At 46.5% G+C, this 11,158-nt stretch overlaps 1 protein-coding gene across 1 annotated transcript; it reads right to left on the reverse strand.

Moving 5' to 3' along the window:
* Positions 1 to 934: 934 nt before the first annotated feature.
* Positions 935 to 6,825, reverse strand: BST2 (bone marrow stromal cell antigen 2). Its single transcript, XM_027851114.1, has 5 exons — positions 6,329 to 6,825; positions 5,542 to 5,617; positions 4,426 to 4,486; positions 2,282 to 2,395; positions 935 to 1,286 (listed from the first exon to the last, which is right to left on the reverse strand). Exons 1-4 carry the CDS (start codon positions 6,566 to 6,568, stop codon positions 2,296 to 2,298), a joined length of 477 nt encoding a protein of 158 aa, XP_027706915.1. The 5' UTR covers positions 6,569 to 6,825; the 3' UTR covers positions 935 to 1,286; positions 2,282 to 2,295.
* Positions 6,826 to 11,158: the final 4,333 nt, after the last annotated feature.

Genomic DNA, 11,158 nt, shown 5'->3' on the forward strand with positions numbered 1-11,158 from the left:
CAGGGCCAGTGCTCTAACCACTGCGCCACCTAGCTGCCCCTTGCCCTGGTTATTTCACTGTAGACTTACATGCTAGGTTAGGCTAGAGCTGAGCTGGTGCTCGTGGGCTCAGAAATATACAACTGCCTTCCTGGAGTTCATTCTGTGCTTAGTATTCAGCTAGGGCCCAGCTCACTTGTGACTGTCCTTCTCTACCCTGAATCTGTGACCCAGAACTGCGCAACAGAGCTGTCAAAGGGAAGCCATTCCTGTACTCAGGTCAGGTATTCCCTGAGGTGTCTCTCTACCCTGCTGTTTCCTGCCCTGGTACTGTGTCTTGGCCCCTTTTCTCTCCCTGGGTGCTAAAATGCTGCCCCCTAAGCCTCAAGGCCATCCCACATTCCTAGCCATCCCCTGCCCCAGACAGAGCTTCCTATCTCTTTTTAAGTTGCTCTGGGCTGGCAAAATGACTTACTGTGATCTTTTTTAACAACTTTTCCAACTGGAATTTGATCTGGTGCATTTTCTAGGTTGGTGTGGAAGAGGTGTACTAGGTGTGATAGGCAAAAATGCTTCCTCTCACTCTGCCATCTTGACTCCACCTCTCTCTCTGACCTTCCTCACAAGATGACAGCTTCCTATGTCTGCAGCTGGAGAAGAAGACCTTAGGAGTCACCTAGCCTAACCCCCTCATTTTACAGACAAGGAAACTGAGGCCCAGAGAAGTTAAGTGACTTGCCCAAGGCTATGCATATTTGTAAGTATCAGAGACAGGATTGGAGCTCAGGTCTAAATTCAGTACTCTTTCTACTAAACCACAAAGCCTCCCAAGAGGAGACTGCACCTGGACAGGGAAGGACAAGGGCCGAGAAAAGCTAAACTCTTACTTTCCTTCTCTCCCATCTCCTGTTCTCAGCTCTTTCTTTCCCCATCTCCCCAAAAGGATCAGAAAATGTAAACTATAGTCATCTTTTATTTTAAAGATCCCAACTCCTAGACCATCCCCTTATCTCCTTCTGCCAAGGACACCCCAGTGCCTGCTCCTTCCCCCATCCTCCCTCAGAGCCCATCTCCTCTTCTCCTCCTCCTCCTCCGGATAGCTTCCCCACTCCTGCTTCTCTCCTCTCAACCTAGCACTCCACACCCTGGGCATTTAGAATCAGGTGGTGAGAGCAAACAGTCCAGCGTTGAGTGTCACAAGACCACCCAGAATTCCTGCCCCGGATCAGCCTCACTGCTTGTCCTTAAGCTTCAGGAAATAACACCAGGAACCAGAGCATAGAAGTCTCCGAAAGGGTAGGAAGTGCCTAGGACAGAAAACAGAAGTCAGTCAGGGCAGAATGTCCCCCCGCCCCCTTCTTCCAGGCCACTTCTGCTCACTCTCTAGGGTAGAGGTCCCTAAGTCTGTTCCACATCCCCACCCCCAACAAGAACACATACTTTGTTATGCTAAGGATTGTTTGTGTGCCTGCATTTCTTCCCAATCTTGAAATGCTTGGGTACCAAACTCTCCCCTCCAGGAAATCTCACTGTTTCCAGGGCTAGTCTTTCCACATGCTCGGGAATCCCTCTCTTCACTTTTCCTTGTTGCTCCAATTCCATTCTTCTGGCTGAACTGCAATCCCCTTAATGAGTCTTCAGCTCCCTTGCTGCTCTTCACCCCCCTTGTTGAGACCCCATCCATTCACTGAACTCCCAAACCCTCAAGGATCCTTTAACCTCTCTCTCTGAGGTTCTGTCTTGCCTCACTGAACCCCATCCCCTCATCGAGCCCCAGTGCCTCAAGCCCCCTCCCTCATTATTACCTTTTCTCCTATGTTGAGTCACCACCCTCTCATGTCAAACTGTGCTCCACAGGGATTCTCACCATTGCCAGGGCTAGCCTTTCCACAGTTCCATTCCCTGTATCTTTCCCACCTGTCTTTATTGCTCTCAGACCTACTCCACCTCCCTTAATGAGTTCCCAAACCTTTCACTGAGTCCCAATCCCTCATATCTTAAACCTTATCTCTTCTCTGGGTTTTTATTCCATCATGGGTCCTTCAGTCCCTCTCTCTGAGGCCCCACCCTGATTCCCTGCATCTTTAATTTCCACATTGGGCCCTCATCCTCTCAATGAGTCCTACCATCTCTCTTTGAGCTCCTATCTCCCTCACTGAGCTCCATTTTCTCAATAAACCCCAGTCACATTATTACCCATCTCCCTTACTGAGCTCCCATCTACTTTATTGAGTTCTTGTCCCCTCCATGAGTCAAGGTCACCTTACTAAGCCCCCTTCTGTCCCTGATCAATGCCACCTACCTTGCTCAGGATGCTCAGGGAATCAAGGCAATGGCCAGACCTAGACTCAGAAGTAAAGAGTAGATCTGAGGGCCAGGGAGTGCTGAACTTGTCTCTGCTGGGTTCTTTTTTTCTCTAGAAGATAAAGGTGGGGTAGGGGGGATGGACAGGAAGGGGATAGTCAGAATTAGTGAACAGTGGGATATTTCCCTAATATCTAGGGTCTAGGGGCCTAGCCACTGCTAGTTGCTTCCCACATGCCTGAGAGAGATCTTCTGAATGACTACACCTGAACATAGGTCCCTGGGGCCTCTAAGAGGGATTTCTACCATACCATTCCCAGGTCCCCAATCTTGAGTTCTTGGTGGGGAACAGATGGTCAATGCAACTCCCTACTCATAACAGCACTATGGTAATTAATGTGTTGTCAACTAATGTTATAGTAGTTAATAGCCCCTTTTCCCAAAGTTTGTGCCAATGGAGGAGAGCCATGATATAGATAATCTCAAAGGGCAGAAAAATCTTCTTTTTTCCCCAAAGCAAAAATCCCCAAATGCTTCTTATTGTCAGTGTAGTCTGTATATTACTATACTATGAGTTTCATCAGAACAGAGATTGTCTTTCTATAATATCAGAAACTTTCCCAGCACCTACTATGAGGCTCTGAAAGCAAGTGGCACTCAAACATTTCCTGAAGGAGAGAAAGTTGGTTTGGGAAAGCCTGTTGTGATACATAGAGCAGAGAATGTCACAGCTGGGCATTGAGTGGGGGCTGGGGTTGGGGTGTGAGGGAACTTTGGAATACAGATTGTTGAAGCTGAGAAGAGTGTTAGAATAGAGGATGGCAAAGATGGCCATTGAATGGAGCCCTTACAACACAGACTACTGAAATGAGATTATTAGAATATAGCAGATCAGACTTTGGAATGACCTTAGTACACAAAATGTCAGAACTGGAAAGGCCCTTAGAATGACAGCAACGAATACCAGTGTTAGGGGGGACTTCCAACACCAAATATAGAATGTTAGAATCACAAGAGCACAGAATATGGAGAACTGAATGCTAGGAGGGACCACAGGACACATCAGAACTGAAAGGGACCAGAGTAAAGCATCATATATCTGAAAGAACACTAAATTTTGGAGTCAGGAACTATTCTCAATCCTCGCTTTGCCATTTACTACTTATATGATGGCCAGGTCATTTAACCTCTTTGGAAGGAAACAAGCATTTATCAAGCACTTACCATGTGCCAGACACTCTCTGGGCCTCAGTTTTTTCATCTGTAAAGTGGGATTAGATGACCTCTGAGGTCCTTCTAGCCCTTCCAGCTCTAAATCTATCATTTAAGTTATAAGATATCAGAGCACAACATGATTAATAGGGTGGGCAGAGGGGACTAGCTAATTAGAATGCCAGAGCTGGTAGAGGACACATCTTTCCTTCAAACCTCCCTCAAAATAAAAAGCAGACGACGTCAGAGTTGGAAGGGACCCTATCAGAGAGGTCATAGAAGGTCAGAGGAGGAAAGGGCTGTAAAGCACAAGTGGTGAGGAGGGAGAAGTAGAAGAGAAAAAAAGACAAAACGTAAAATGGCAGAGTAGGAAGGAAACTTAGAGGACCCCCTATCTAATAGCTTCATGTTATAGAGGAAACTGAGTCAGGAGGAGGAGTGTACTGCCTAGGGCCTCATGACAAGTCAGTAACAGAAGCAGGATCTATTTCATGCAAAGCCCTCAGAGTCCCTGGTGCCTGAATTCCAGGTCTATATTGATAGCCTTCAGGGCTGGATTGCCCTTCCTGACTCAGCTGGTATCTCCTCCATAGATCCTGCAGCTGGCACTCTGGTTTGGGGCAACGGGAGGACGTGGGAGGGAGAGAGGCTGTCCTCGGTTTATGCATTTGTCTTGGTTCAGTCACACAACAGGAAATCAACCCTCACCCCTCCCACATCTCTACCCTACACTAGGGGTAGAGGGTTCTTGGCATCTCCATCTAGAAATAAATGTGTCCCTAGAAGATAGGATGACCCTGTCTCTAGAAGTGACCCAACCCAAGATGAATCCAAGTGAGCTCTGGGTCACTGATCCACATAAAGTCTCTGCTGAGGGAAGTTATGAGGGACAGAAGAGCCCAGACCCTCCACAGGGAGGCTAGTACTGACCTCTGCATCTGAAGGGCTGCCTCAGCATTCCTAAGTTTCTCAGCCAAATTCTGGTTCTCTTCTGGACCAGGAAAGAAGGTAGGAGGGGAAGTTAATGAGAAGGAGAAATTGTTTCACTCCCACCCTCATCCCCACCAACTTGGTGCCATGGGAAAGGCCCCCAAAGCCTCTTGGGCCTTCAAACTTTCTTCCCCAGAGCCCGAATTCCCTCCATTTGAGACACCCCCTCCACAAGGATCCTCCTTAGGAAATGGGATGGTGACTACTAAGGAAAGGCATTAAGACCCCCTTGTGACTGCCCATGATGCCCAGAGAAGGGAAGGAAACATGGATTCTTTCTTAAGAACTGCTGGGGACCTTAGAGCTCATGAGGTGCAATTCCCTCACTTGACAAATGAAAACTGAGGCTCAGAGGTCAAGTGACTGGCCCAGAGTCATGCAGCTCATAGTGGCAGAGCCCACACAGACACCTGGACTTCCTAGAAGCCACATATCCTAGTGAAAAATGGGCAGCCTTGGGGTCAGAGAGCCTGAACTAGGGTGCTCCCCCATCACTGTGCCTGGGTGACTTAACCTCTCTGGCCTCTGCTTCCTCATGGGCAAAATGAGGAGATGGGAGCAGACCAGGGGTTCTCAGCCTTGTTTGTGTTGTGTCCCCACTTTGGGCATCAGTCTGCTGAAGGCCAGGGGCCCCTTCTCAGAATGATGTGCTTAAATGCACAAAATACAACAGGTAGGATTTCAAAGGAAACCAATCGCATTGAAATACAATTATCCAAGTATTAAAAGTAAACAAACTCATGGACTCCAGGTTCAGGACCTCTGGAGTAGATGGTTTCTAAGGTCCCTTTCCAGCTCTAAAACCTATGATCACTCTACTCTCAGCCCTGTTCCCTGAATGTATGTTAGGACCTTGGGGGAGGTAGTACCAACCTTGCTGGGCAGCCTGGGCTTGGGGGGGGGTGGGTAGTCAGTCTGTGCTTCCCTCCCTCTCCACCTCCCAGATCCAGTCCCTGAAACTCCATTTTCAAAGTAGCAGGGTCCTGAGACTCCCCCTAGAGTGGTGGGGGGAAGGGGGGCCTCTCCAGGTCCTTTTTTCATACACAGGCCCCTTACCCTTCAGCTTCTGTAACTGACTGAGCAGCAATTCTCTCTGGGATGTCATCTCCTCCAAGTTATTGTTCAAGTTTCTCTAAGGGGAGGAAAAACGTGTGTGAATGGACTGAGCCTAGGAGATATCCACACCTGCCCTCACGTCCTCCAATTCTTTCTGGGGCTGGCTTCCAGTTTCAAAACAGCTCCCAAGGTCAACTGGGAGGGAGGTAGGTGGGTAAAGGAGCCAGGGAGGGAGTTTTCTAGGTGCATAACATGAACTTAGGAAGGCAAAACAGCCAGGGAGCCAGACAAGGGCTAGCGGAGGGAAAATGGTGAGATAAGGGAAATGGGGGATTGGTGAAAACAGGAAGCAAAAGTTATAGAATAGCAGACATATGGGGAGGAGATAGATTCAAAGATGAGGGAGATAAGGAGAGAGACAGGAGGAAAGAAAAAACCGGTGAGGAACAGAGACAAGAGAGGAGAGGCAGAGAGATAAGGAAGTGGGAGGCAGAGAAGGGAGAAAGATGGAGAGATGGGGAAATGGTGAACAGATTCAGGGAGGGGAGACATAGGTTAAGGGGAGACGGAGCTAGGGGAGACATGGAGAACTGGGACAGAGAGAAGCAGCAACAAGAAGAGGTTTTATGTAGACAAGCCTATGACCTAAAATGCTGAATTATAAGAAATTGACTCTATCCCCTGCTCATTGACCTCAGGCCCCTCCCTGTGGCTTCTTCCTTAGGCCCCTCTACCCCTCCGCCCCCTCTTTACCTTAAGACTCCCGAGCCCATTCCATCCCCAGTACCGAAATATTGCCGCAGCTCCACCATTGGGCCTCCATCTCCAGGAAGCTTTCCTGGCTCTGCCTCAGCTTCTTCTTTAGTTGCTGGCTTTCGTTGTGGAGCACCAAGCCCTGCTGACAGGCTTCTGAGTTGGCTCTGTACGCGTAAACCCCCAGGAGGGTTGACAGTATGATGACCATGGCTCCCAGAAAAGCCAAGGGGACTAGGAACTTTTTCCACTGTGTCTCCATCGAGACATACATGTGCTGATTTTTCAAATGGACTCTGAGTCCTCTCAATCAAGGGCCCTTTCCCTGTAAAGTCGGGAGAAAAATCCGTGGTCCTGAGCTCCGCCCAACTTTTTTTTTTTTGAGATTTGCCAGTGTGCTTATTGGACAAGGCTAGCTGTTTGGGGTCACAGGGGAAGAGGTAGAATCAAAGCGTTTGGTCCTGTCCCACTTTGCTGTTTCCTCCACAGGCAGTTGGAGCCCTCCCCAGTAAGCACTTACTAGATGTGGAGGGAATTGGGAGTGCCCAGTTCCTACCTGGGGAGGTTTGGGGCTGAGGTCAGCAGGAGTATTCAAATGAAGCAAGAAGAATCGTAAAACGAAACTTGGCTGCTTCTCTGTTTCAGTTTCCTGAAAAAAAGCTTAGTTTCATTTCTTGCTCTCCAAACACAGGGGCAGAGCCTAAACCTGGTCTGGAGACAGAGCTAGTGAAGATACTGGAAGAGGGGGCTACTTGAGGGCAGTGTATTATTACTAATTTGCATGCAGCCTCAGCCTGGGCCCTCTAGGGAAAGGTTCAAGGACCTCAATCTGCCAGGTCATGGAAGCCTTCCAGAACTGCCCATTTATGGGACTTGTTTTCCTCGAATCAGGTGCTAGAGCCAAGAGACAAGATTTGTTGTTGGTTAGAATCAGTCAATCAGACAGCACGTATTAGTGTCTTTTTATGTAATGAGATCAAGGGACCTGGGCAGGTATTTGTTCAGAGAGATAGGAAAAGGAATGTTTCACTCCATGTGTTCAAGAGAGACTGTGATTTTCACCTTTCAGTAAAGCAGAAAGAGTCCTGTGGCTAGCCTTTTGCCCTTCCACTCTCCTATCTCAAAGGGGACAATGAGCTAGAGTTATATCTACTATATGTAACTATTTTGCTGTCCATGTTTATGATGTTTATGATGCTCTTCTAGGGGTTCATAATAAATTTAACTTTCTTCCTCCTGGTCTCTCTAGGGGGAGAGGATAGCTCATTTTACAGATGAGGAAACTGAGGCAAACAGGGTGAAGTGACTTGCCCAGGGTCACACAGCTACTAAGTGTCTGAGGCCAGATTTGAACTCAGGCAGATGAGTCTTTCTGACTCCAGGCCTGGCACTCTATCCACTGAGCCTCCTATCTGTCCCAATCCTCATCTGCATACATTCCCCAGTTTCTATTTTATAGCTTCGTTGGATAAATATGTTTGCTTGTTAACCATGGTCTTTTGGGTAACAAGTATTTGGTGAGAGGGAGCTAGGCTGGACCAGAGGAGCTGATTGCTGCTCTTGGCCCCCAGCAAAACGGGAAATAAAATACAGTACTGGAAATGTGTTCCGTGGTCATTTACACTACAATATATTTTCTCAACCAGTGAATAATAATAGTACAACTACTATCATGTGGGTGGGGGGAAGGGTGAGGATATATGGCACAAAAATTGTACCTAGCTCATTGGTCACGCGCAGAGCTTACTGGTCCAGTTAGGGGAGCTAGAATACTCCTTGGTTCCCATTGCAGCTTCTAGGGTCTCCCTCTATCCTATCACTCAGTAACATCCCCATACAATCCATACCCAATCAAAATCCTGGTAGTTGTTGCCTACAGACTCCCAGGTCACTCCCCTTCCTTTCTCAATTAGTTCAGGACTTGGCTCCCAATTTTTCTCTCCTTCCCAACCCCTGCCCTCATATTAAGGAGCTTTAGCATACATATTGACTCCCTCCCAAACACCCTAACCATTCAGTTCTTCAACCTGCGTCCTTCTCGTGAGCTATTCCCTTCCCCCATCTCAGCCACACACAAAGGTAGTCATACCCTTGATCTTGCCATCACTGACAAATGTACCACCTTCGTGTTAAAGAATTTTGAAATTCTCTTAACTGAGGCTTTTCATGTCTCCCTCTCTTCCCTCACAAAATCTTATTCTTTGTCCACACTGTGACCACCAATCTCTTGACCCTTCAATGGTCTCTGAGGCCATTTCCACTGCATTGGCCACTCTCTCCTTTTCCCCCGAATTTAACACCTTGGTGAACCATGCAACTCCACGTTGTCTTTCCTCAAATCCCCAACCCCTCTTATCAGATCACTGATCATGCCCTGTCAAATCTCAGCCTTGGATGACTCCCACCATTTGATGCCTTCACTCCTACACACATTGCTAATGAATAAAGTCTGAGAAAACCACACAACTGTTATGACTGAGTCTACTACAAATTTATATTTCACAACCTCAATTGGGCTCTCACTGCTGCTAGGTGATCGTTCTACACTTGTCTTATTAACTTGCTATCCTACCTCCCCATTGCAGCTCTTCCAAATCTTTTCATCTCTCCTCAAACTTTCTATCACCTCCCCTTCCTCCATCCTTTCAACTAAGAGTTTTGCCTCATATTTTACAAAAAAGTAATTGAGGCTATTCGCTGTGAGTTCCGTATTTCTAATCTCCTATTATTCAGATGCCTTCTGCCACTATCTCCTCCTTCATCCCTATTTCACACAATGAGATGACCTTGAATGATGATGATGATGAAGATGATGATGATTTTTTATCAAGGCTAATCCCTCTACCTGCTCAAGCAGTCCCATTCCATTTGATCTCTTCCAACAGATTGCTGTCCTCCCCTACCCTGCCCATCATCCCCACTCTATCATTTATTTTCACTCTCTCCCTGGCTCTTGGCTCATTCCTTATTGTCTACAAGCATGTTCATGTCTCCCTCATCCTGAAAAAAAAAACCCTCCCTTGCTCCTTCTGATGGGGTGCTTGGGTGGTTGTATTGGGACCCCAATTCCTTGATCATGTTTCTCCCTAGTCTCAGAAACACTATGCCTGGCAGTTTCTCCCCAGCCCAAGGACACTGTACCTGCAATTACTTATGAGCGGGTCCCAGCAAGACACTATACTTATCTCTCTCCCTAGTGCAGTTACAAGCAGCACCTGAAGAAATTATTAGTTTAAACTGACTGGGTCATAAAGATATTCTTACCCACTGGACTATCTATACTACTGCCCTACCTCATTATCTACATCCTGGACTCCTCATTATCTGTATTCTAGACCTAAGACATATGTATACTCCGTACATCTATCTTGTCACACAAGACATTGACTGGTGGCAGACTAGACAGCTCTCAGTTACCCCTGCCCTCTAGTTAACTTAGTGATGTAGCAGGCCTAAAACCACACCTCTGTGTGGCCCCCCTTGTGGGCTTTTCCTAGTGAACTCTGGGTAAAACACCTGTGCAGTAGATACAAAAAGTGCATGTTGTTTTAAGAACTGACCACTCCTTAACTATTCCCTAATCTTGCCCTGAATCACCTAGTTAGCATATTTGGCACATGTTTTATTATATTTTATCTTACATAAACTTTAACTTTATCCCTCTAAGGTTGCAGGTTCCTTAAGAATCCTTTCCCACTATATAGTGTAACAATAAATCTTTGTCAACTTGACTCGGAGAATGCTTGAGTCTGTGAATTCATTCCAGATGACCCCGTGCTGTACTCCAGTCTTTGAGGGGTCTCAACCTCTCAGATCACAACACTTCCATCCCTGCTAATTATCATCTGATATCTCCTCTGCCCTTTGTAGGCAAACTCCTAGAAAAGACCGTCTACAATAGTGCTTCCACTTTTTCTTCTTTCAATACTTTCTTAACCTCTTACAATCTGGCTTCTGACCCTATCATTCCACCAAAACAAAGTTATCATGGATCTCTCAGTTGCCAAATCCAATGACTTTTTCTCTATCCTCATCTCCTCGACCTCTCTTCAGCCTTTGGCATTGTTGATTACCCTCTCCTGAGAAAATCAAACTGATAGTCCCCATTTTTGTAATCCATTCTATTCTGTATTACCACCAACATTTTGTATACTGCCTAAGTCATGTTTCTTTGTCTCCGGGTTAAGTTCAGAAGCTCAGAAGTTTAGTTTTCCTCTCTAAGTTAATTAGGTTTAGAAGTTCAGTTTTCCCGCTAATCACTCTTCTTTTCTTATGTCAAGAAAATCTGTTATTTTTGAAAAATGCAAGTGGATACCAGGGAGTCTGGTCTATTATCTTTGTAACACTGACTGTCCTTTAAGAAAGGTTGGTTTGGGAGCAGCTAGGTGGTGCAGTGAATAGAGAACCAGCCCTGGAGTCGGGGGACCTGAGTTCAAATTTGGCCTCAGACACTTGACACTCACTAGCTGTGTGACCCTCGGCAAGTCACTTAACCCCAATTGCCTTGCAAAAACAAAAAGGAAGTTTGATCTGTTATTACTGTGATGCTAACTAGCCACACAGGTGGACACCAGTAATAAGTTTTCCATAGTGACAAGAAGGAAGGAGGAATTGTTGCTAGTCCTGTATTATTGATTTCCAGTCAATCATATTGTCTCCCAAGCCTGTGATGCTTCAGACTTTGTAATCAATCACGTGATTTCCCCCATCTATGATGCTGTTTTCTAGTTTTTGGATGCCCCTCCTTTTATCTGTAAAAACAATCTGTCTGCCTTCATTTGATGTCTTTTGTCTTGCTGAAGAGCTGAGAGATCCTTTGTAATGGAAATCGTGAGCATTACTAACAAATTGAATGGGCTTGGAA

The sequence above is a fragment of the Vombatus ursinus genome, unplaced genomic scaffold (genome assembly GCF_900497805.2).
Source record: "Vombatus ursinus unplaced genomic scaffold, bare-nosed wombat genome assembly UNPS02009173.1, whole genome shotgun sequence".
In the NCBI taxonomy this organism is placed as follows: Eukaryota; Metazoa; Chordata; class Mammalia; order Diprotodontia; family Vombatidae; genus Vombatus; species Vombatus ursinus.

Bases quoted from the DNA above. Each gene is read 5' to 3' on its own strand.
- BST2 (XM_027851114.1), bottom strand. From the start codon at position 6,568: ATGTATGTCTCGATGGAGACACAGTGGAAAAAGTTCCTAGTCCCCTTG. The intron at 5,618-6,328 runs GTACTGGGGATG...TCCTCCCCTTAG, and splicing joins GGAGCTGCGGCAATATTTCG to AGAAACTTGAACAATAACTT. The intron at 4,487-5,541 runs GTAAGGGGCCTG...TTCCTGGTCCAG, and splicing joins TCAGTTACAGAAGCTGAAGG to AAGAGAACCAGAATTTGGCT.